Source organism: Eubalaena glacialis, chromosome 19 (assembly GCF_028564815.1).
Source record: "Eubalaena glacialis isolate mEubGla1 chromosome 19, mEubGla1.1.hap2.+ XY, whole genome shotgun sequence".
NCBI lineage: Eukaryota > Metazoa > Chordata > Mammalia > Artiodactyla > Balaenidae > Eubalaena > Eubalaena glacialis.
In genome coordinates, this window is record NC_083734.1 from 44,775,106 (window position 1) to 44,800,146 (window position 25,041).

At 50.9% G+C, this 25,041-nt stretch overlaps 2 protein-coding genes across 4 annotated transcripts; both read left to right on the plus strand.

Annotated features, from left to right (window-relative positions):
- The first annotated feature begins 576 nt into the window (after window positions 1-576).
- ORMDL3 (ORMDL sphingolipid biosynthesis regulator 3) lies at window positions 577-6,194 on the plus strand. 3 transcript variants are annotated; one of them, XM_061175467.1, is made up of 4 exons: window positions 577-693; window positions 4,012-4,206; window positions 4,924-5,075; window positions 5,498-6,194. In XM_061175467.1, exons 2-4 carry the CDS (start codon window positions 4,033-4,035, stop codon window positions 5,631-5,633), a joined length of 462 nt encoding a protein of 153 aa, XP_061031450.1. In that variant the 5' UTR covers window positions 577-693; window positions 4,012-4,032; the 3' UTR covers window positions 5,634-6,194. The 3 variants fall into 3 exon arrangements, with proteins under 3 accessions (XP_061031450.1, XP_061031448.1, XP_061031449.1); XM_061175465.1 differs by having other exon boundaries at window positions 606-767; window positions 4,007-4,206; XM_061175466.1 differs by having other exon boundaries at window positions 609-693; window positions 4,007-4,206.
- Window positions 6,195-9,146: 2,952 nt separating this feature from the next.
- GSDMB (gasdermin B) lies at window positions 9,147-20,013 on the plus strand. The gene is given in 9 exon segments (XM_061176063.1): window positions 9,147-9,384; window positions 12,434-12,611; window positions 14,423-14,594; window positions 15,317-15,405; window positions 17,925-18,081; window positions 18,186-18,257; window positions 18,936-19,002; window positions 19,363-19,433; window positions 19,870-20,013. Coding segments are annotated over 9 exon segments (1,188 nt in total).
- The last annotated feature ends 5,028 nt before the right edge of the window (window positions 20,014-25,041 follow it).

Below are 25,041 nucleotides of genomic sequence, written 5' to 3' on the forward strand. Positions count from 1 at the left end.
TCTTGGCTATTCATCAGGTCGTCTTCCCAAGTCCTCTTCCAACTTCCAATGTGGGGAGGCCGAGGATGTGACCTGGCCCAGGCCAGCCTGGGTCAGGTGTAACTGAGGAGCACACAGGCTGTGGACTGAGTTCTCTGCCCTCCAGACTCTCATCCTAACCAACGTTGTGAAAAACCCGCTTCCAGGAGGGTCCAGCACCGGCTGAGCCAGTCGGTTTCTGGAGGGCCAGGGCAGAGACAGCGAGGTGTAGATGAAAAACTCTGACTTGAGGTCAGAATTTCTGGGGGGACCCAGCGGGGGGCTGTGGCAAGTTACTTAAAACTCCAAGTTTCCTCGCCAGCAAAACAGGGCAAGAGTAAACCTCACATGCAGCGCGCAGACGCCGAAACAGGCACTGCTATGCGCCAAAGCGATACCATCTGATCTTTGTTTCTCTTGCTATTGAAAGCTCCGTGCGGCCCCAGCGAGGCCTGGGCTGGAGCAGGGGTTTAAAAAAAAAAAAACACTACAACTCCCAGGAGGCGGCGGGCGGGCAGGCGCTGGGCGGTGACGTAATGGGGGCCGGCGCGGGGCGCTGATTCGGCCGGAGCTGCCAGCGGGGTGGCTGCCGCCGCGGCTTATTACAGCTGCTGGAGCAGCAGCGGCCCTCGCCCCCGGGCAACCCTCCCGGGCCTCGAGCTGCGGCCCCGCACGGTGAGCTCGGACGGGCGGCCTCGAAGTGGCCAAACCGGGAGCCTCCTGGGGCTAGAGGCGGGACGGGAAAGGAGGTAGGGGCTGCTGGGGAGGCGCCCGTGGCTGGAGGGGACCGGGACAGGGTGAGCGGAGGTGGAGGGGGTGCATCAGCCGAGGCGTGGGGGGCGTGCATCAGTCGAAGGGATGCCCAAAGGGGAAAGTGCGGGCGGGAGGCCCGGGATGGGGCGTAGAGGAGGAGTGCTCTGTCTGGGGGTGGGGGGCGGGGAGAGGCTGGGCTTCGGGGATAAAGGTTTGTTCGCTTCCAGGGCTGGGTGAACGCGTGGGGGTGGGGGTGGGGGTGGGGCTCCGGACCGGGCCAGGCTCCGAGTGCGAGGTCCCAGGCTGGGGAACGGAACGGAGGCCCCCCACTTCGGCTTGAAGTCCCACTCAGAAAACCCCAACAATAGTGAGAACTCCGCCTCCTCATTTCACCCTCTCCCCGTGCTAGTGTGGGTTCCCTCCTGTACTCGCCGTTTTTCCATTCCCACCGCTACCCCGAGTCCGGGAGGCAGAGCCGGAGCTGCGAGGTGAACGACTGTGGCCCTGCGGGTTACGGGGTGGGCGGAATGAAAATGGCACTGTGGCGTGCTGCCAGGGACTCCCTGTTGGGGTCCAGGTTGCAGGCTCGGATGCTTTGTGCTCCTCAACCCAGAAGGCGAAAGATTTGCTGCCCTTAGTTGGGGGAGAGATTAGGAAGCGCTCACCTGGCTGCTGGCACTGTGGCCTCGGCTTAGGTGTCTGACAGACCGGCTAGGCAGAGATATTTGTATACGGAGCCAGAGGGGAAGGGAGGGAAGGAGTAGGAAAGAGTTACCAGCAAGAAAGTAGTTAACAGAACAAAGTTGCTGCAGGCTCTGGTTTGAGGCAGGTTGTGAAACCACATCAGGGACTGACACAGGCAGCCACCTGCCAGCTGCCAGCTGTGGCAGCAGAACTTTTCAGGCTCCGCTGCTGTGCACCTACTCTATCTCCAACAGCTTCTTCTCTCCACTTCTCCCCTTCTGGGCCAGGGGCAGTTGGTTATTTCACTAGCAGAGGTGATATGTACTCTTAGTCACACAAAAGTCTCAAGAGTGCTTCTTGCTGCCAGTCTTTTTCTTAGTTTATTGACCTCTTCTGTTTTTTTCTTTTTTTGGGGTGGGGCCTCTTTTGGGGGGGCGGGCTCCTGAGATGTTTTGCTCTCAGGGCACTTAGTGTTCAGGTTGCAGGAAGAAGCTTCCCAGGGCGTCATTTAAGTCATAGGTCTGGGCCCCTCCTAGACTCATCAGGCTTTGTTGGATGCCCTGATACAGCCAGAAAGGATTGTAGGATGATCTGGAACTCAGCAAGGCTCTTAGCACTCCTGGACAAAACACTAGGGAGGGCTAGAGGTCTAGCTACTCCTACACCCTTGTAGGTCTAGGTTAGGGAGAAGTGGGGAGGGGCAGCAGTTTCTGGTCGACTTGGGGAATTCTTTCTCTCTCCTTCGTCAGTAATGAAGTCCTTCAGAGCCCTCACTTCCTAGCCAGTCTCCCCGACCCTCCTGTCCACCAGGCGGAGGCTTTTGTGCAGTAGGTGTCCCAGGAGCTCTGTTAGGGTAACTGAAGCCCTAAGGCCCTGGGAAGGTAAACAACTGAGCCACTCCTGGTTTTCTAGTTCCTTGGGTTTCTCTTAGGCCCAGTGATCCAGCCTAATGGGTTGAGCTGGTGGGCCCCAGGAGCGTCACTACTTTTGGATGCACCCTGGGCCATCTCATGTATGTTTGTATGTTGGGAAAGTGTGTTGTGGGTCACATTTCCCCTGAGGTCTTTAAGCTTGGAGCCATCTGAAAGGAGGAAACTTGTTCCCATTATCCTGGAAGTAGGGAACTGATTCTTGAGAATCGGCTCCTATGCAGACTCTGTGATCCTAGCCAGAGATAGAGGGCAACTGATTCTGAGGGGGTTTGTTGCAGCAGGGTGAGGGAGGTGACCTTCTGGGCACTTCCAGGATGCACTTCCAGGATCTGGGACCCCTTTCTGTATCCCTAGGAAAGATGGAGCTGTTATCATGGTGATGACCTTAGGGTCTTTATCAGGCAGGATCTTCCCTCAGCTAGGGAGGAGAGCCAGTACAAAGGTGTCTTCTGTCCCCACCTCCTGCTGGTCACAGGGCCCTCAGGGATCTGGGGACAGCTGAGCTCTGGACACGGGGCTGCTCGTTCCCCTCCTTACCTGCATCCAGGAATGCACCTGGGCTGCATTGTTTCATGGGCATCAAGGGCAGCCCTCCTGGTTCCTCCTGCTGCAGGGCTTCTGCCCTTAGAGCTGGGCAGGGGAAGGCATGGTGCTAACTTACACCTGGAAACAGGTGCTGGGAAAGGAGGCCCAGGTGAGGATGGGTGGGCAGAGAGAAAAGGGGGGGCAGGAGAGAGGCCACAGGTGTGGTTTTATATCCCTGGGAGAGGTATGTTGATGTGGGCTCCAGCCACCCGTGGGAGCTGTGGATGTTGGCTATGTTCTCTATCCTTGCCTCTCCTCTGGTGGGGAAAAGGGCCCTGGTAGTTTGGCAGCAAAATGGGTGGCATCACGAGGGTTAGCCTGAGTGGCTGCCAAATGGATAAAACATCTGGATGGGTTGTTTTGTGTCACCAAGAAGGCAGCTTCCAGGTCTGGGCAAAGTTTGTCTCTAGTCTGTTTTCTCTTTTCTTCCCTTTCCCTCTCTTTCTACCCTGCCAGTCAGACCCAGGATTGGAGAATTAGGGGAGATGGGTAGAAGCAATGACCCCCAAATATTTTATCCACTACTGACTGTTCTCATCTCCTTTTATTCCTTCTAACGGGAGGGCAGGGGGCTCAGGGGTGGAGATGTCTTATATCAGACCCTCAGCAAGACAGAGTCCAGCAGGGGTTATGCTGAGTGATTCTTAGGGCACAGGCCTCTTCTCCCCTCCCCTGGGCTTCGTGGGAAGAGGGCCCTCTGGAGGGTGAGATTGCGGGATGGGCAGTGGTTTCTTTACTCTGGGGCTGGATGCCTCTTGATGACCTATCCACCCAGGCAGTCCCAGTGCCTGGAAGGGCACTGTCCTGATTGGACTGTGTGCGGAGCAGCCTGGTGTGTATCCCAACCCAGCAGTGAGAAGTGAATAGAGTTAAGTCTACATGGACTTTCTCTGGCCTCCTCGCTTGAGAATCAAAATGGTAGACCTGCTTGGAGTTCTTGGGGAGAGCAGAGCCTCCTTCCCTGCAGGATTTGGCGGGTGTGAGAGGGCAGGGAAAGTGGTGTGACCTGTCTCACCTGTGCTGCTTGTTTGCAGAACAGTGGCAGGAGAGGGGCAGCAGGATGAATGTGGGAACGGCACACAGCGAGGTGAACCCCAACACGCGGGTGATGAACAGCCGTGGCATCTGGCTTTCCTACGTGCTGGCCATCGGGCTTCTCCATGTCGTGTTGCTCAGCATCCCCTTTGTGAGCGTCCCCGTCGTCTGGACCCTCACCAACCTCATCCACAACATGGTGAGGGCCTGTTGCTGCCTGCCCTTGGCAGGGCTGAGGAGTGTGGGAGCCCGCCAGACGTGGGCCAGATGTCAGGGGGACACGCTGACGGCACCTGTCACCAGAGCCCAGACCCCACCCTCTTCTTTCTGCCCCACTCCTCTTTATTGGAATAAAATCTGCAGATATGTCCACACCTCTAGGATGGGGTGACTTGTGGACCTGGAAGATGGGCCATGGAGAGCTGAACTAAGGGCCCTAAAGAGTCCAGAGGACCCAGGTCCTAGCCTGGGGCAGAAATGCCTCTTTCCCGAGTTAGGATCTCAGAGCACCTTTCCCTCTTGCCCCTCTCTGCTCCCTCACTACCTGCTTGCTCCCTGGTATTCTTTTGGTGGGCAAGCAGGGGCCTCGTTCCTTCCCATCTGCTTGCCCCCTGCCAGCTGGCAGGCACAGGGAGCCTAGCCCTGGGCTGGAGGGGTGGCGTCTCCATGCTGGTTCTGTGGCTGACACCTCCCCCTGGGAGTTCTCCTCATGCCAGGCCTGCCCTCTCACCCGGTGGGTCCCCTTATTCTCTGGCCAGGCTCCCAGCTCCTCCCGCCTGACCTCCAGCCCGCATCCCCCTGCCCAGCAGAGGGGGCTCCAGATCACCAGGAGCCCACGTCTGTGACTGGGGCGGAGGAGCTGAGCTGGAGGGCCTTTGGCCTTTTGCGTCCTTTAACAAAGGCCCTCTCCCTCCAGGGCATGTACATCTTCCTGCACACGGTGAAGGGGACCCCCTTTGAGACCCCGGACCAGGGCAAGGCGAGGCTGCTAACCCACTGGGAGCAAATGGACTATGGAGTCCAGTTCACGGCATCTCGGAAATTCCTGACCATCACACCCATCGTGCTGTGAGTGCCTTGGGGAGAGGGGGACGCCAGCAGGAAGGCCAAGGCCTGGGGGACCCTGGGGCCCTGCGAGGCATAAACCCCTCGCCAGCTGTGGCTCTTGGCGTAGGAATGAGCAAAGGAAGGAAAGTTGGGGTGTTCCTGGGTCTTATGCTGGGCTCAGGTTGTGCCTCCCTGGTCCTGTCTTTCCTCGGTTGGGGCTTTCTTCCTGCCAGTGAGTTTGGCCCATGGGCTTGGGGTAGAGCAAGGGGACTGGGTCAGCAGGGGCTTCTTTAGCTGCGCGGATCTTGCCACCCTACTTCTGTTCCGGGGGGTCTTTCCCATAACTCCTCGGCTGTCAGGAATCTGCCTCCCCCGACCAGGGAGTGAGGGAGAAAGGGGTCTTCCAAACAGAGTCTTATACCTGCCCCCACTTTCCCCACCAGGTACTTCCTCACCAGCTTCTACACCAAGTACGACCAGATGCATTTCATCCTCAACACCGTGTCCCTGATGAGCGTGCTCATCCCCAAGCTGCCCCAGCTCCATGGAGTCCGGATTTTTGGAATCAATAAGTACTGAGGGTGCAGCCCCTTCCCCTGCCTGGGATGGCAGCGGAGGGGTAGAAGCCTGTGCTGTGATGCTGAAGACAGAAGGAGCCGCTGGGTACCGCCAGAGATGGGGGTTGCGCCTCTGGGCCCTAGTTTCCCCCTCACTTCCCGCAGTAGCAGACTTGAAATAGTTTGGGGTGGGCCCCCCTGGGGCTCTGACCCCTTCTGATTTTGTTGATCTTTTCCTTTCGCCTCATGGGGGTGCTCCTGGAATGGGCTGGGCTCCTGGGCTGAACACAGACCTGTGAGGTTGGGACAAGGGGCCAGGGAAGCCCCCTGCTCGCTTGCTCCTCCTGGGCCTGCTAAAGCACTTTAACCCCTGTGAGCAGGGCAGAGGGAACGGTACAGCTTCTAGTTTGTTTCACTTTAATTCTTAAGTCTTTAGGATGACACTTAGTGTGTGCTTATATATACGAAAGCAGTTGTGTGACAGGGCCTCATCCCTCCGGGTAGAGAATTGTCTAATTCAAGTCAGACAGCTCGCGTACAGCCCCCCCGGGGTACTAGGTGCGGGTGGGGAGGATAAGGAGATGTGGGGGGTGGGGCTGGGTGTGCATGGCCTGGTCCCAGAGGTGGGGGGCCAGGGCTGCAGCCTCCTGGCCCTGGTGGAGGTGGGGAGGGGGCTGGGGGCAGGGGTGGGGAGGGTGAACTGAGACTGAAAAGAACGGGGCCGCATAGCAGCGGGGGTTCGTGTAAGATGCGGGGGGAGGAACAGACCCAACCTCATTCTTTGGGAAGTGGTCAGGGAAGGGGGCAGGCTTGGAGGGGTCACTTACCCACAGCATGGTGGGGGTAATGGGAAGGGAGGCTGCCATGGGTTTGAAGCTCCTGGGTTGGCATGAGGGGGTGGAGATGGGTGGAAGGGGCCTGTGCGTCATCGTAAGCACAGGTCCAGTTTGACATCCGTCTCTGCAGTGGTGTGAGGGCCGTGGGGACATGGGACAGAAATGACGAATGCTGGGGCCCTTCCGCAGCCCTTCACCCGGTAACCTCCTCGTGCAGACTGTGCCGGGGCGGGGCCTCTTGTGTGGCATGTACCTATGGGGCCATCAGGCCACCTCCAAACGGGTTTGGTGGGCTGCAGGGTCCCGCATGGTCCCTCTCAAGCGGGACAGCGGCAGGTGCAGGGAGTGACCTGCAGGGGCGGAGAGGAGCCTGCGCGTGGGCTGGAGGGGAGCCGCCTTCTCCCCTCTCCAGCCTGACTGGGGTCCGTGTTACTTCTGAGAAGGTGTGGGTGCCAGGGCTCTGAGGGAGCGGTGGCAGCGACGGTGGCGGCGTCACTGGCCCTGTTTTCTGCGTCCTGGTCCCCCCAACCCCCGCCCCACGTATCATAAGGAACTTTGACCTCAAAATCTTTCTAAGCAAAGTGTGAATAGGATTTTTACTCCCTTTGTACAGTATTCTGAGAAACACAAATAAAGGACAGTGTGTTCCTATTTCCCCTGAGTTTGGCCTCTGCTTCTGGGAGGGGGCGGAGAGGGGGCAGCGTGAAGCATCAGTCCGACCCTCTGCCTGGATGGTGGGAGGGCCCCTGGGACCTCTGCTCTTCCTGCCGCCTCCAGCAGAGCAAGCTGGAGGGGCTGGCGGGGAACCGGCAGAGGCAGCAAGCCGGCCAGAGAGCAGCATTTTGCTCTGGGACTTCGCCTGGCTGGTCCTCAGACAGAACTTACACCTCTGGGCTTCAGCCAGGCTGGGCTGGCAGAGGGATAGCTTGTGACACGGCCAGGGAGGAGGTCAGTTCAGCAGTGGCTTCATATAGAAGCCAGAATCCCAAGGGGTGCCCAGTCCTTTCCTCTGAATTCCTCCCCTGTTTCACTTCTCTTCCTTGCCTTGAAGGGCTGCATCTCCTTCTGGCCTTTGTGTCTTCAGAGGAATCTTCCTGCTTCCTTCTCCCCGCCATAAACATGAGTGGGAGGGGAAGAGGACTTACTGAGGCTCACATGGCCAGGAGAGGGAGGAGTCTTTACGGTGCATTCAGTGCAGTGTCATCTGTGTATGTCTATCTATCTCCCACCTGCTCCCTTGGTCCAGGAGGAGGGAAGGGTTGGTTTCTTACCTTTGGCCTGTCTGCCTCCACCCCAGCCATAATGTGGCTTATCTAAAAGCCTGAGAGGTGGGGCACTTAGCTTTCCAGTTTTTTTTTGGTTTTTTGTTTTCAATTCCCGCATTATAATTTCCTGAGACACAGTGGCCAGGAACTGTGCAGAGATCTTACACAGAGGGGACTCTTACAACCTCCATTTTTGGTGAGTAGCTGAGGACAAAAAAAGAGGTGGGTGGCCCCTGAGATGGACCTACGGGCCCTGGGCACAGCCTTTCCATATACCCAGTTGAATTCCTAGGTGGGGAGTGAGTTGAGAGTTGGCCACCATGATGGGGGCAGGGGCGGGATAGCCGCCCTGGGCTAGCCAGAAGGGACTTAGGGGAAGGTGGCCAGGAAGACTGTGAGGGGTGATCTGGCCTCAGGAGGGTGGCAAAGGAGCCTGAAGAAAGGGAAGGAGATGTCAAAAGGAAGGAGATGCAGAATGATTGATGGAAGGGGAAAGAGTAAGAAGGATTTGGAGGAAAGAGAGCCTGAAGGGTCCAACGTGGTGGGGACACAAGAGCGGCTGCTGAATAGAAATGGGGGAGGAGCAGCTGTGTCAGGCTGGCCCGGTGGTGGGCCTGTGGAGGGTCCCGCAGGGCAGGCAAGATGGAGACAAAAGTAGACCAGGAGAGGGTGAAGGGGAGAGTGGGTGGAGGGAGATGCCCCAGGCGGGGTTTTGGGATTCGTTTTATTTTACCAAGTATAAGGGGACCCTTCAGAAGTTGACCAGAAACTGAGGAGACAGGACTTGGGGGTGGGGGGCTGTCCAGAGCACCTAGCTCCAAGCCACTCTTGAGTACAAAGGTAGAGTACAACCTTTTCTCTTTTGTTTCCTTCTGAGGCCAGTTTATGACCATCTCACTGGGAAATGGTTGGTAGGGGCAAGCATCCAACTGCCTTGCAGAACAGGAAGGGTGGGGAGGCCCAGGAGTCAGAGCCAAGCGAGTCATCTGTTGGGGTTGGTAATGTGAGGTCCGGCAGTCATGCCCCTCATCTCTTCCTGGGTCCTCTTCATCAGCACTGGTGAGGGTCTGGCTGGGGATGGTGGGCCTGCCTTCCCACTCATCAGGCCCCTCTGAGCAAGGGGCAACTGTGCTGTGGGAGATGCAGAAAACAGATCTAGCTTTCCTTCTGGGGCAATCACCACTCCAGCTTTCCTCCAGAAGGGTTCCACAAGGGGCAGAGGAGAATCCGGCATTTGTGATGGCCATCCCACCTTAGTGTGTAGTAACCACCACACCTTGTGGAAACAGGGAAGGCAAACCGTTCTGGTTGGCCTAGAACTTTTGAATCTTTCTTGACCCCAAGCTGCCAAAGGTAGAAGATTTAAAAACCTGAACCAATATTTCCCTCCCCCAAACTGCAATGGGCTTCCTTTTCCCAGTTGGTCCAGGCACCATGCTCGCGGTATTTGAGAAAATCGCAAGAGCTGTGGTCCAACACATGGACGCTGGTGGGGATATGATTGCTGTCAGAAGCCTCACTGATGCTGACAGATTCCACTGCTTCTATCTGGTGAAGGAGAGGAGACGTTTCTTTGGATACCAATATGATAAGAGAGACCTCACCCTGTAGGACATCCTGGAGATGGACAAGGGTGAAGGGCTGTTTGATAAGCTGGTTCCTGGGCTCCAAGGTCAGTATGAGGTGGGTGAGAGACTTTGCCCACGCCTACGCTACCCCACTGTCAACACCCCATTGCTATCAACGAGGTCAGCCAGTCAAAAAAGAAACCGTGGTATTTGTATGTACACGTCCATACACCTCAATTTAAGAAATGTACGGGAGAGCTGCATGGGGAGAAGGGAATAGGGGAAATGGAAATTTATTTTTATTGGAAACTCTTCTTAAATAGTCGTCTTTCCTATTTTTTTTCCTTTGTAAATAATTCGCTTTTAAATTAGCTGAGGTCTTCTCATGTGTTTATAATGTTTATCATTTAAATGGATAATTAAATGGAGGCAGTTTGCCTAGTGGTTAGGAAAGGACTCAGTCTTTAGAATTGGGGGCATCTGGCTTCGAAACCTGGCTCTGCCACACTTACCAGCTGGGTAACCTCTGGACAAGTGGTTTTATCTAAGTTTGTTTCCTCATCTGTCAACTCAAGAAGACTGTTGCAAGAATCAAAAGAGAGAAATTACGTAAATCGTTTACCACAGTGCCTGCAAGAAGGAGCGTTCAATAAAAGTTCGCCTCAATCATTCTACTGGTGGCGGTTATTATTATTATCCCTTCCTGTTCCTGGAGATCATGGCCGAATGGGAAGTTGCTGGTGAGCAGAACTCCCTTAAGGGCTCAAAGGCCTTAGTAGAGATGTCTGTTCCATCCCCCTGCTTCCAAGCTCAGCGACTCCTGGGGTTTCTTGGGTTTCAGAAGCCCCAGGATAGGTGTTGATGAACCCTCACTTGGAGACTTATTGCAGCATCTCACGCCTCATGGTGAGGAGTTTTACAGCTCAGACATCTCTGCCAAAGCCCATTTGGGTCTCACCAAGAGATGGAAAAGAATTCTAACACCACTGTATAGTTTTAGAGCACCTGCCACGTGCCTGGTACTGCTGTTACGTGACCAAGAGCAGTGCCCAGAATACTCTGAGGTGGTGGGCTTTTCCACAAGTGGGGTTTAAGTGAGCCAGGGACTTTAGGAAATTTTCAGATTAGTATTTTTCAAAGACTCTGAGTCAATTCTCTGAAACGAGAATTGCCAAGAGTCAATCTACTAAAAGCTAATTCTCAAAAAAAAAAAAAAAAAAAGACAAGTTCACTGGAAACAAGAAAACTTTAAAGCAGGACTAGGATGTTTTGCAATGATCATATTACTCCCCAGGGGCAGGGGCAAGTTTAATTATGGAAAAAAAAATTTGACTAAGAAGTCAGTTAACTTCCTTTAAGGGAAAGTCTATCTGTTTGCATAAAAAAATTCAGACAGAGAGGTGAAACCCAACTAAAAAAAATCCTTAAGAATGAGGTGAACTGGTAATTTAAATTGATTTTCAGCAACTTGGCCTGCTCCCTTTTCAAACAGATTATTATTTTTTTAACTATATGGTGTAGATGGTATACATAGTTTGTTTGTTTGTTTTTAATTAACTAAAGTCCATACTTTATTCAGATTTCCTTAGTTTTTATCTAGTGTCCTTTTTCTGTTCCAGGATCCCATCTAGGACATCATGTTACATGTAGTTGTCACGTCTCCTTTGGCTCCTCTTTGACTTTCCTTGTTTTTGATGGCCTTGACAGTTTTGAGGAGTACTGGTCAGGCATATTGTAGGACACCCCTCTGACTGGAATTTGTCTGATTTTTTTTCTTATGGATAGACCTAGGTAATGGGTTTGGGGGAGGAAGACTGCAGAGGTAAAGTGCTGTTCCCATCACATCGTATCAAGGTTATGTACTATCAACATGACTTATCACTGTTGATGTTGACCTTGGTCATCTGGCTGAGGTAGTGCCTGTCAGGTTTCTCCACTGTCAAGTTACTCTTTCCCCCTGCCCCTCCTCCATACTGTTTTATTGATTGGTTGATTGATTGCTGCACCGCGCGGCTTGCAGGATCTTAGTTCCCTGACCAGGGATTGAACCCATGCCCCCTGCAGTGGAAGCCCAGAGTCCTAACAACTGGACCGCCAGGGAATTCCCCCATACTGTATTCTTTGTGTGCATAAGGTTTGATTTTTCTTTCTCTCTGATAAAGTACACACAAACTTTTACGTTACTCAAGAAACAATTGGGCCCTGAGACATTAGCGTCACACACACAGGACTGATTTCAGGCACTATTTCTAGGTCTGTCATATTTCCACCAGTTTCAAAATGCATTTCTGTAAATCCGGCCCTGCCCCCAAAATCCAGCAGTAGAAGCTCTCCCTGCTCTGCAGGCTCAGAACTGGGAGGTCTGAGAGAAGGGCACTCAGCCTGGCAGCATCTCTACATATGCTCCACTAACTCCAGGGCAGCAACTGACTTGGAGTCCACGCCCTTATGCAAGGCCTTATGCAAGGCTGGGCAGAGTCCACTTGGGTGGGCAACTTTCCAGACTTGCCTCACTTTACACCTGCACAGTTCACACAAACACAGAGACTGAACTCTGCTTAACTTTTATTTCCCAAAGGTCAGGGGCTCCTAATTCTTTCACTTTACTTTTCCTTGTCTCATTTCAGCCTCTCAAATAGTTATATAGGACTAGCTAATATTTACTGAACATTTAGTATGTGTGTGCGCCAGGCACTTTGTTAAGTGCTTAACTGCATTAGTTTATTTAATTTCTTCAAGCACCGGAAGTAGGTACTATTAATATTTCTCCTTCCATAGAGACTTCCCTGGTGGTCCAGTGGTTAAGACAACGATCTTCCATTGCACGGGTTTGATCCCTGGTCGGGGAACTAAGGTCCCACATGCTGCAGGCCGTGGCCAAAAAAAAAAAATTCTCCTTCTATAGATGAGGAAACAGATTCAGAGGTGATGTGACTTATCCAAGGTCATTTGGTAAGAAGGTGGCAGAGTGGGCTCCAGGCATGATGACTTCTGGTGAGAACAGCATTGGCTGGAGAGCCACAGCTGGAAGAATTCCTCAGAAGGGAAGGGGATCGTGGAGGGGAGCCCAGGACGGGGTGCACCAGGGAGGATATTCTAGAGAGAGATCTTTTTGGGTCAGCCTCAATGTGACATTTACCTTTCTCCTTCCAGGTCAAGAGGTTAAGTCCCAAGTTATGGACAGCGCAGACTCAAAGGGAAGTTTGACAGTGAAATTACCCAAAGAAAAAACACTTGAAGTGGGAATAACATTCTCCAGGTCCCCAGAGCAGGGCGTCGAGTTATCAAAGACCCGGATACTCCAGAAATTCCTGGATTCCCTTAAGAACAAGTGAGGCTGGATGCGGGCAGCAAGGGGGAGGGAGAGAGGGAGAAGCCCATTTTGGGCACCAAGGGCATCTGAGGTGGGGGACCCCCGGCTGGTGCAGCCTCCCACTCCCTACTCCCAGCTCTCCCCATCCCACTGCTTCACTCAAGCATGCCCTCCTCTTCTCCACACTCAGGAAGCCTTCTCATTCTTCCAGGATCAGCCTCCAGGAGCCCTTCTTCTGAGGTCCTCAGTTCACTCATTTCCCTGCTGTCCTCCAGGGTGATTGATTACTCTGGCTTGGACCAAAACTGGCTGGTTTCAAGAGGCCACTCTCCTCTGTTTTCCTATACTGTGCTGCCCAAATCTGTATTTTGTGCCTGTTTCACTCTGCCTTGCGGTAAGCCAGTGGTTTCCATGTTCCCTCCCCTCACTGCACTAAGAACAACTTGTGACCAGGGACTGACTTTACTAACCTCTCTGTTTATCCCCAGCACATGACAAGTACTTGGTAAGAGAGCTGAAGTGAAGCCCAATGAAATCAAAGCACCCCCGTTGAACATTTCCTGCACAGGAAGTGCCACCAGCCCACCCCACCAGGGTGGCACCAATCAAGTGCCACAGAAGTTCTGATAGCTGAGGGCATGGTCCTTCCAAGGGACTTAGAGGGATATCACCAGCCTTCCTCCTCAGCAGTCACGTTGTGGTTGGTATTGGTGTCTTCTTCCCTAGCTGCAATTGTTGGAAAGTGTGGATGGGTTGGGGGAAGGGGCCCCACCGCTCTCCTGGGCTAGCCCTCCCTGAGCAGGGTGGATGCCTTTTGTTTTTCCTTTTTGATTAAAAACTGAAAGCCTTACAGTGAAATTGTACTGGTCCTTTGAACTACCCCTACCCACCACGGTATTGCTGGGGAGGGGGCTTTTGTAGTTTTTCTGAGGGAACTCAATTTTTCTAGCATGCCTGTTGTTTCTAGAGTGAAGCTATGTGGAATGTGTAAATAGAGTTGTGTGGGGGAGGGTAGGTAGAGGAAGATCTGCTCAGGCAAGGATGTAGGACTTTCTTGGGGGTCTTTTGGTTGCGAATACCAGAAGTTCCATCAGGTAGGGAGGGAGGTTGATTTATACATATATTTATATTTGGCTGCTCGGGGTCTTAGTTGCGGCATGCATGCGGGATCTAGTTCCCTGACCAGGGATTGAACCCGGGTCCCCTGCACTGGGAGCATGGAGTCTTAACTGCTGGACCACCAGGGAAGTCCCCCATCAGGCTGTTTTAAGTCACCAAATGAATTTCTTTATGGAATCAGAGATGCCTCACGGACCCCCAAGGGTGGACAATTCAACCAGGCCCCAGAGACCAGTGCAGGGAGTTGGAGCCCCTTCTCGGAGAAGGGAGTGTTGTGGACTGGGCAGATACCTATCTCAGTGCCATGGGAAGGGCACAAGCTTTGGACTCATACAGACTGGGGTTTGTATCCCAGTTATACACTTATTAGCTGTGTGAACCTGGACCATTCATGACCTGTCTCTAAGCCCTCAATTTCGTCATATGAAAAACGGATGCAATCCTGCCTACATCATAGCGGGGCGGTGAGGGTTAAATGAAATGACGCGTGAAGTATCTCACAGTGCTGGCACACTGTAATCTTCCAGAAGCGGGTTCCCTTCCCACTTTGCACCCCGTTCCCGCCCACAGTGGGTAAAGTGAACTGGGACGGGGGTGCTGTGGTCTTCCGGTCTCAGAGGCACTTAGTCTCAAATAGAAACGAGCTGCTGGAGAGGGAGAAATGTCCCTGGGAGGTGGGGCCCCTCTCGTTCCCCCTTTACTCCCTCCAGAAAGCTGAAGAGGAAACTGCCCCCTACGTTCCAATCAATCCAGGCGATGAGAGAAGACCTTTATCTAGTGACGGAAACTCTGAAGACCACAAAGACTGTAATCCTGAAAAGTGAAAAGCAATATATTTTGGGGGACCCGATGAAATGTTTTGGTCTCCAATATGAACACAAGGTTAGGATCCTGGGAGGTGGGGACTGTGGGAGAGCCAGCCTGGCTCACCCACTGCAGGTCAGGGGCTGCCAGCCCAGCCGCCGCGCTCTTCAGCTCTTCCTTTAGACCTCTCTGAGCAGTATTGCCTGCTCCTTGGCCTTCTTACGACTTCTCTTCTTGCCCCAAGAAAGCCTGTGTGGCATCACTCAGTCTCTCCCCTGTTACTCTCTAGTGGTGCTCTGTCTTCATTTGCTTCATAGCGCTTCCCACGGTTCATAGTTACACGGGTGTTTTTTGCTTGTTCATTGTCTTCCTCCCTTTCCAGGAGGCAGGAGAGCAGAAGCCACGATGCCTGGAACAAAATAGGCAAGTTTTGTCCTCCATAAAATTTTTTTTTTTGGCCACGCCACGCGGCTTGCAGGATCTTAGTTCTCTGACCAGGGATCGAACCCAGGCCCCTGGCAGTGAAAGCGCCAGGTCCTAACCACTGGATGGCCAGGGAATTCCCCATAAATATTTGTTGAATGAAGTGGAAACAACATGAGTTTTGGGGTCAGATGCGGGTTCACATTTCAGCTCTACTGCTGTGAAACGGGCTCATCTGCTGACCCTCTCAGAGCCTCGGTTCTCTCATCTGTAAAATGAGGATAAAAATGTCTACCTCCCAGGATTGTTTGGGAGATCAGGCAAGATAACTATGTCAAGCACCTAGGGATCAATCAACCTGAGCTCCTTTTTCCTAGCACCAAACGGAAGTGACCATCACCCCTGAGAAGGTCCTGGGCTATCGAGTAAAGCAGCTCGTCTTCCCCAACGCAGAGAGTATGGGTACGCAAGGCCTGGTGGGGCGGGGTGGATGGGGGAGCCTGAACACATGAGTAGGGTGGCGGTCGATTCAACTGGGGTCTATGTCAGCATGGAGGGGCCCTGGTGAGCTGGAAGGTGGGGGGAAGTTCCAGGGAATGAGAAGAAGGGTGATGAAGGGTCCTTGCTCAGACACCACTGACCCAGGATTTGCCCCAGCATGACACTAATTCTTCCCTAGAAGTGTTAACTCCCATCTCTCTCCCAGTATTTTTTTTTCTGTTGGAGGGCAGGGTGGGAAGGTTGGGGAGAAAGAGGACCTTACAGAGAGAGAACTGAGCTTTCTTTTTAAAAAATTTTTTCTTATTTTTTAATTTAATTTTTAACATTATTTATTTATTTATTTATTTTTGGCTGCATTGGGTCTTCATTGCTGCACGCGGGCCCTCTCTAGTTGCTGAGAGCGGGGGCTGCTCTTCGTTGCGGTGCGCGAGCTTATTACAGAGCACGGGCTCTAGGCGTGGGGGCCCCAGTAGTTGTGGCTGGTGGGCTCTAGAGCGCAGGCTCAGTAGTTGTGGCGCACAGGCCCAGTTGCTCCGCGGCAGGTGGGATCCTCCCGGACCAGTGTTCGAACCCGTGTCCCCTGCATTGGCAGGCGGATTCTTAACCACTGTGCCACCGGGGAAGTCCCAGAACGGAGCTTTCTGATAACTGGTCTTTCTCTCTTTCTCTTTGTACAAACTGGTTTAGGTATTAGCTTTTCTCGGGCAAAAAAGAAAAATCCTTTCCAGAAGGTGAGTGAGCTTCTGGGCCTCCTGTTCATCATTCCAGAATGGGCAAGGATACTATTTTTAAAAAGAGGATAACAAATGGCCTGGGATTATAGAGTTCTTAGTGCTAAGGATGTAATAGGATGCACCCAGGTGGGAACTGTGGTAAGGGCAGGAGAAAAATCTGCCTGTTGGAGAAGTAGGTTGGATTGCATGTTGACCTAGGGTTTCCAGGCTCCGCCAACTTTGACTTGCTCTGTGCAGGTCAGTGTGCTGGATCCTGGGCTCACAGCCCTTACTGAAGGGTTACTGGCCTAGGAAGCACACTTGAATTGCCTGGCCCGTTCTCACACAATAGCACTAGCACTGAAAGGAGCACTGCACTAGGAGTCAGACGGTCTCCGGGCCTAGTCCTGGCCCTGCCACTCGCTAGCTCCACAGCCTCCTGAGCCATGGTTATGCTGACGTTAAAATGAACGAGGATTAGACCAGGAGATCCCTATGATTCTGAATGTGGCTTCCTCTGGAATTTCAGAGTCTTTCCCTGAATCCAATAAGGGTTGTACTGCCTATAAGGCCTTGTGAAGGAGTAGAGAGAAGTCTAGATGGAGTAGCAAATTCAAGAAAAATTTCTGGAAGTTGTAAAAGTTGCAGGTTCAGTCCTGGCAAGGTCTTGCTAGCTCAAAACAGACTAAAGTGCCATAACAGAGGAGTCAGGGGATAGATTCCAGTTCCTGCCCTGATCCAAATTTGCTGAGCGGCCCTCTCTGGGCTTTCATTTCTCCTTCAATCATCTAGGCATAATCCTATGCCTGCCTATCTCTGAGGGTGTAGGAAGGGGTCTGTAAATATAGTGCTTTGTCATTTACACACAATGATGAGGATGCAGGCTCCCTGGCATGGGCAGTGAGGGCTCAGAGTCCAGAACTGAAAACTTCCACCACTGGGACAAGAAGGTCCACAGGTGGGTGGAGGTGACCTGAAGACTCTCTGAGATTATTCTTCCTCTCTGCAGAGAAAGATGGCGGTTCATCTTGGTTAGGTAAGGATGGAATCCAGCTGTGTTCAGGGTAGCTGCACTCCTCACTCTTGAGCCCTCTGGCCTCAAGAAGTGCAGCTCAGGTGGGGCAGCTGAGTGTGTGTGAGTCTGTGTGTATATGTGTGTGTGGCAGTGGAGCTCGTTGGTAGGACAAGGGTAGGGCAGTGCCCAAAGCAGGTTTCAACTTCAGTCTGGAGATTGCATCTGTCTCCTCTAAACACAGTGATTCTCATTGGTTGTAGACATCACCTGGGGGGAACTTTGAAAGTAGTGATACCTGAGTCCCACCTCTAGAAATTCTGACTTAAGTGATCTGGGGGTGTGGCCTGGTCTGGGTATCGGGTCTGGGCACTCCCCAGGGGATTCTCATGCACAGTCAAGGCTGAGAACCACTGCTCTAACTTCCTCTAAATCCTCACTACTCCTGCTGGGGCCCAAAGCTTGCACTTTGAGTGGAAAGGATGACATAAGCTTTGATTTCCTGCAGATGGAGAAGAATTGGGGGTTGGTACAAGACTGAGGGTGAGTTGGGGAGGTGGAAGTGGGGTCAGCGGGAGGCAATGCTGGTGGGTGTCTGGGAAGAAGCATGCTTCATTTTAACAGGAAAAGACTAGAAGAAGGGAAGATACAGAGAGGTGGTCTCCAAAAGAAAGATAAAGAATGGGGTCTGGGGGGCCTTGGTAATGGAGCTTGCTAGGCTGGGTGGGTGGGGTTCTTAATTTCTGCCTCTACTGGGAGGTCCTGGAGTTTGGAGGATTTCCCAAGCGTGAAGGAGAGGATGCAGGACATGGTGCGAGTCCTCCAGGATCCGACTGAGGAGGAGCGAAAAGAGGGGCTAAGCTGCTTCACCAAGTGCCTCAGCAAGGATGAAGAGCTGCAGGGTCTAGAGCGAAGAGTAAGAGGCCCAAGGAAGAACTGGGGCAGAGAGAGGGAGGAGCCAGTGGGGAGACAACCTGCTATAATGGGACCGGGCTTATCTCCCCCATCTCCTGGTCCTAGGTGTCTGAGGTCCGGCGTTCCAGGGAGCTACAGATGGAAGACCCAGCAGGTTCTGTCATATGCAGCCTTTTTTTTTTTTTTTTTTTAATTTTATTTATTTATTTATTTATTTTTGGCTGTGTTGGGTCTTCGTTTCTGTGCGAGGGCTTTCTCTAGTTGTGGCAAGCGGGGGCCACTGACTATCGTGGCCTCTCTTGTTGCGGAGCACAGGCTCCAGTCGCGCAGGCTCAGTAGTTGTGGCTCACGGGCCTAGTTGCTCCGCGGCATGTGGGATCTTCCCAGACCAGGGCTCGAACCCGTGTCCCCTGCATTGGCAGGCAGATTCTCAACCACTGCGCCACCAGGGAAGCCCCATATGCAGCCTTTTTAACGCCGCTGGGATCTTTTTTTTTAAAAAAACAATGAATTTTATTTTTTTATACAGCGGTTTCTTATTGGTTATCTACTGTATACATATTAGTGTATACATGTCAATCCCGATCTCCCAATTCATCCCCCCACCCCCCCACCCCCGCTTTCCCCTCTTGGTGTCCATATGTTTGTTCTCTACGTCTGTGTCTCGATTTCTGCCTTGCAAACAGGTTTGTCTGTACCATTTTTCTAGATTCCATATTTATGCGTTAATATACGATATTTGTTTTTCTCTTTCTGACTTACTTCACTCTGTATGACAGTCTCTAGGTCCATCCACGTCTCTACAAATGACCCAATTTCGTTCCTTTTTATGGCTGAGTAATATTCCATTGTATATACGCTGCTGGGATCTTGATAGAGGAGCACACAGAAGCCATTTCGGATTTCCTGGATGACTTGATGGGTGAGGAGGGGTTTGGATGTAAGCTGGTGTGGAGGAAATGCTGAGCAGAGGGGCCTGTGGGGAATCAAATCTTGGGAGGAAGGGGGTATACACTGCCTTTTACATTTTGTGAGGCATAGAACTTCACACTTCAGACACTAGCCATCTTTCCCAGGCCAGGGATTGAGGGAGGACCTCCTCTTCCCCTACGACCTCCTGCAGGCTAAGAGGAAAGCAGGAGCCCTTTGGAAGAACCCCCATCTAGCACTCCTGGGGGCTCTCTGGAACCTCTGATGCTTGTCCCAGGTCTCACCAGACAGTGAAGCCCCGTCCCACTACGTGCCTCGCCTCTCTACCAACCACCCTCTTTTTTGCCCCCAGAGCTGTCTGAGGAGGGGCAGCTTGTTGCTGAGGCCCTAGATAAGGGGACCCTGCCCCTTTTGAAGGACAAGGTAAGACAGCCTGGGCTGAGGGCCCAGGTCCTAGTGGAAGTGAATGCCCATGCTCTCAAGGGATCCAGAAGTCCCAGTGACCAGTCCCTTCCTACTTCATAGTCCTCTGCCAGCTGTCTATTCAGCTGGTTTGTGGCAATTCCCTGGATATATAGTTTCCAGGACAGTTTGGGATGGGCTTTTTAGGCTCTGTTGCTTGCCTATGGGCAAGAAAGGGGGTGGAAAACTGTTAGTCCCAGGAGGGCAGTTGGCCCCATCTTGACTGATCAGCAGCGCCTGTCACTATGTTGAGAGTTTGAGGGTCTCCAGGCAAGAGTGCCATGGTGGATTGCTACGTCTGCCGTGGGCTCAGGATTAAGGAGTGCGGCCAAATATTTGCCATTTCTGGTATATTTCCTTGTTTCTAGATTTTACAGTCTGGTGAGTTTCCTTCCAGGTGGAGCCTATCCTGGAGCAGAACCGGGGTGAGCAGCCCCGTGATGTGGGCTGTGACCCTGAGGCACGGACTCTCTGTGCCCTCTACGTTGTTGTCTCCATCCTGCTGCAGCTGGGTGAGAAGCCTACCTCTCTGTTTTCCTAATACCGTGTCAGCTCTTTTTAAAAAAATTATTTATTTATTTATTATTTATTTTTGGCTGCGTTGGGTCTTCGTTGCTGTGCGCGGGCTTTCTCTAGTTGGGGTGAGCGGGGGCTACCCTTCGTTGCGGTGCGTGAGCTTCTCACTGCGGCGGCTTCTCTTGTTGCGAAGCACGGGCTCTAGGCGTGCAGGCTTCAGTAGTTGTGGCACACGGGCTCAGTAGTTGTGGCTCGCGGGCTCTAGAGCGCAGGCTCAGTAGTTGTGGCGCACAGGCTTAGTTGCTCCGCGGCATGTGGGATTTTTCCAGACCAGGGCTCGAACCCGTGTCCCCCGCATTGGCAGGCGGATTCTTGACCACTGCGCCACCAGGGAAGTCCCTCCTGTCAGCTCTTTAAGCATTCTCCCCACAAGCCTCTGGGTGCTCCCCTCCCCAGTCCATTCTCACCATCCCTATTCCCAATCACCAGAATGTCTTTAAAACAAGCCGCTATTTTTTGATACATCCCATTCACCACGATAATGTCCAAAAATCAGCCTGGATTGTATGATTAAAAGTGGCAGATTGATCATATTAATTTCCTCTCCCTCTTGAAATCTCACTAAATGACAATAAAGCGATGGAAAAGATAGAAACCCACAAGAATAAAGAGAATTAGGCAGCAGATAAGGGATTTCAACACATCTTTGGAAGCAAGAAAGCAATTATAGGAGTGAAAGCTAGGAGGCATGGGACTGAGGGATGCGAAGGAGTGTAGGAGGACACTGCTGGTTTTCATCATAAGCCTTTTAGTTCTATGTAACATTTTTCAAGACAATGTAATTAAAAGCAAAAGAAATATATATTTGTTGTAAAGCATTTCAGATATTTCTCAAAGTCAAAGGTAAATGTAACCTGTGATCTCCCTTCTCCCTTTAATATAACCACTATTAACATTTTGGGGTATGTGAACATTTTTTCTATGGAGCAGTTTTAAAAATGGTAACTTAAACATGAAGCTAGGATGATATAGCATACATTTGTTTTGTATCTATCTTTTGAACTAGTTACTTTTACGTTTAAATTTGTAAAAATATTATATGCAACAGGAACTCTCATAAGCGCTGTCGGAGTGTAGCTTGGCCCACCACTTTGGAAAACTGTTTACCAGTATCTACTAAAGCTAAACATATACCTATGACTCAGCAACTCCGCTTCCTTGGCATATACCCAAGAGAAATGAATGCACGTGTTCACCAAAAGATTGCATGCACAGAAACGTTAAAATAAGAGCCCCAAGCTGAAAACTATTCAAACGTCCAATAATATTAGTATGGATACATATATTGAGGTATATTTATGCAATAAAAGAGAACAAATTGCTGCTACACATAACAACATGGATGGTTCTCACAGACAGAATGCTGAGCAAATGAAGCCAACACAAAACACATGGGTCCTCCGAGAAGTAGGTGCCGAAATGGAATCAGATACGCAAGAGACTTATTAGGGGGAAAGCCCGTGAAGCATAAAGGGAGAGGGAGCAGGAATCGGCATGGAAAACCTTCAAATCACAATGAAGGTCTAAAACTTGGGAATGGAGAGCAGGAGGGAAAGACTAAGTAGGAAGAGTCTCAGATGGCAGCACAGTCTGAGGGTCTCAGCCAAGCCAACCTGAGCAAAGGTGGTCTGCCGGAGGGCTCCCCATCAGGCAGAAGGGCCAGGCTCCAGTACCTCATACTCAGCCTTTGGCTGGATGTAGCCCCGGGGAGCTGGGGCTCAGAAGACAGATCTACAGCAGGGTAGGCTAGAGGTTCTCGGTCAACTCTGCTTCCCACAGCAGGTTCTCCTAAAGAAAATCCGGGTGGTACCCTCCATGGCCACCACAATACTGTATGATTCCATTTATATGAGGCTCAAGAACAGGCAAAACTAAGCAATAGGGGTAGAAGTCAAAATAGTGGTTATCTTAGTGGGTACAGTAGTGACTGGGAAGGGGCATGAGGGAATCTTCTGGAGAGCTGGAAATATATCAAGATTCATTGAGCTAACATTTAAGATCAGTATATGTTACTGTAAGTGTATTATATTCAATACATCAATAAAAGTCTTTAAAAAACACACAGTATATAACTCCATGTAAATGAAGTGAAAAACAAGCAAAACTACATGATGGTGGTAGATGTCAGAATAGTGGTTATCTCTGGGGCTTCCCTGGTGGCACAGTAGTTAAGACTCTGTGCTCCTCAATGCTGGGGGCCCGGGTTCGATCCCTGGTCAGGGAACTAGATCCCACATGCATGCTGCAACCAAGAGTTCGCATGCCACAAATAAAGAGTCCACATGCCGCAACTAAGGAGCCCTTGAGCCACAACTAAGGAGCCTGCCTACCACAACTAAGACCCAGCGCAGCCAAAAAAAAAAAAAAAGAAAAAGAACAGTGGTTATCTCAGTGGGTGCAGTACTGCCTGGCAAGCGGCATGAGGGAATTTTCTGGGGCACTGGACATATTTTATATCTTGATCTGGATAGTAGTTACATGGATGTGTAACCATGTTTACATGTGTAAACATTTATTAAGCTAAACACTTAAGATCTGAGCACTTTACTGTGAGTTTTTATCTCAATAAAAACTTTAAAAACATAATATATGCACGAGGACATATTTGAACAGTACAGAAGAATATAAACAAATTAAGTAAAAGTTTCCTTTCAAACCCCTGAATCCTATAACCTAGTCCCACTTCCTTGAGACACCCATATTAACAGTTTTAGTTTTTATTACAACTAAACATGATATTCTTATATTTATTCTTGATTTATTTATTTTTTAAAGTTTTTTTTTTCTTTTTTTGGTTGCATTGGGTCTTTTTTTAAATTTTTTAAAATTTGGTTTATGGCTGCGTTGGGTCTTTGTTGCTGCACGTGAGCTTTCTCTAGTTGCAGCGAGCGGGGGCTACTCTTCGTTGCGGTGTGCAGGCTTCTCCTTGCCGTGGCTCCTCTTGTTGCGAAGCACGGGCTCCAGGTGCGCGGGCTTCAGTAGTTGTGGCATGCGGGCTCAGCAGTTGCAGCATGTGGGCTCCAGTAGTTGTGGCATGCAGGCTCAGTAGTTGTGGCTCGCGGGCTTAGTTGCTCCGTGGCATGTGGGATTTTCCTGGACCAGGGATCGTTGCGGCATGCAGGATCTTCCTTGAGGCATGCGGGATCTTTCGCTGCGGCACGTGGGCTTCTCTCTAGTTGTGGTGTGCAGGTTTTCTCTATCTAGTTGTGGTGTGTGGGCTCCAGGGCACGTGGGCTCTGTAGTTGTGGCACACGGGCTTAGTTGCCCCACGGCATGTGGGATCTTAGTTCCCCGAGCAGGGATGGAACCTGCGTCCCCTGCATTGGAAGGTGGATTCTTTACCACTGGACCACGAGGGAAGTCCCTTGATTTATTAATTTTATTTTATTTATTGTTTAAGATTTTTTTTTGATGTGGACCATTTTTAAAGTCCTTATTGAACTTGCTATGATATTGCTTCTGTTTTATGTTTTGGTTTCTTGGCCCAGAGGCATGTGGGATCTTAGCTGCCCGACCAGGGATGAAACCCTCACTCCCTGCATTAGAAGGCAAAGTACTAACCAGGGAAGTCCCTGATTTATTAATTTTAGATAGTATCTATTGACTCCCCAGGATTAAGGATGAATACTGTGAAACAACAGACAATGAACAAGAAGTTCAAAGTAGGAAAAGTGTTATAAAAAAAATACAGGGTACTATGAGAGTGTTTAATAAAAGGTAACAGGGTGGTCCCCTCTTACCTCTGACAGTCCTTTTCCCTTTTCCTTAAATGCTGAGTCCAGCCATGCCGAACTATTGATCTTTTATTTGAACATGTCATGTACTTTACAATGACATGCTTTTTTTAATACAGGTTGCTTTCTCCCTCTGCCTGGATTACCTTCCCCCACCTTATCCATCTTTTAAGTTAAGGCTCAAATATCCCTTCCTCGGTAGTTATCCTAGTTTCCCAAAGAATTTGGTTACTTCTTCCTCTGTATGGCCCAGAGCATGTTGAATACATTTCTATTAAGGCATCATCATATTGTACTGAAATTATTAATACATATGTCTGTTCCACTGATGTGAAAGTTTCTAGAGAACAGGGTTTACTTTAAGTTTTACTTTTCTTTACTGGGGCCCAGTAAACATTTGTTTTCTTCAAAAGTGCCTTTGGGGCTTCCCTGGTGGCGCAGTGGTTGAGAATCTGCCTGCCAGTGCAGGGGACACGGGTTCGAGCCCTGGTCTGGGAAGATCCCACATGCCGTGGAGCAACTGGGCCCGTGAGCCACAATTACTGAGCCTGCGTGTCTGGAGCCTGTGCTCCGCAACAAGAGAGGCCGTGATAGTGAGAGGCCCGTGCACCGCGATGAAGAGTGGCCCCCGCTTGCCACAACTAGGGAAAGCCCTCGCACAGAAGCAAAGACCCAACACAGCCATAAATAAAAATAAATAAATTTTTAAAAAATGTAATAATTATTAAAAAAAAAAAAAGTGCCTTTGAGTTGGGGGAAGTTTGGGAGACACACCCAGAATTTCATGAGGGTGGCTCAACCAGCTGTCACTAAGAATTTTTTTTTTTTTTCCTGTCCTCTCAGAGTGCCAGCAAGGGACTACCTGTCTAAGGGAGATTAAACTAACCTAGAAACCTGAGGCTCATATTTGATCTGCTGATTTCTCTCTCTTTTCATCTCACAGTTCTGATTCTAGAGTGAAGTTCAATACATTAATTGCGTAAGTCTGTAAGGAATTTCCTGCTCCAGAAGCTGAAACTGGTGATAGAGATGGCTTTGGAATGGGGACAGTCGGAATAGTCATTATCTGAGCTTGGAGGGATGTGGGAGATTCCACTAACTCTTACTCATTCTTCAGAACTCTTAGCTCAAGCAATACCCCCTTCTGATAGTTTCTATATCTCTCTGAGTCAGGGACCCTGTTAGGAAGGAAACCATTTTGGAGAAATGCTAGTTTAACCACCTTGGGATAGATAAGATCCTTTAGAGTTGGATGTAAA

Bases quoted from the DNA above. Each gene is read 5' to 3' on its own strand.
- ORMDL3 (XM_061175467.1), top strand. From the start codon at position 4,033: ATGAATGTGGGAACGGCACACAGCGAGGTGAACCCCAACACGCGGGTG. The intron at 4,207-4,923 runs GTGAGGGCCTGT...CTCTCCCTCCAG, and splicing joins CCAACCTCATCCACAACATG to GGCATGTACATCTTCCTGCA. The intron at 5,076-5,497 runs GTGAGTGCCTTG...TTTCCCCACCAG, and splicing joins ACCATCACACCCATCGTGCT to GTACTTCCTCACCAGCTTCT.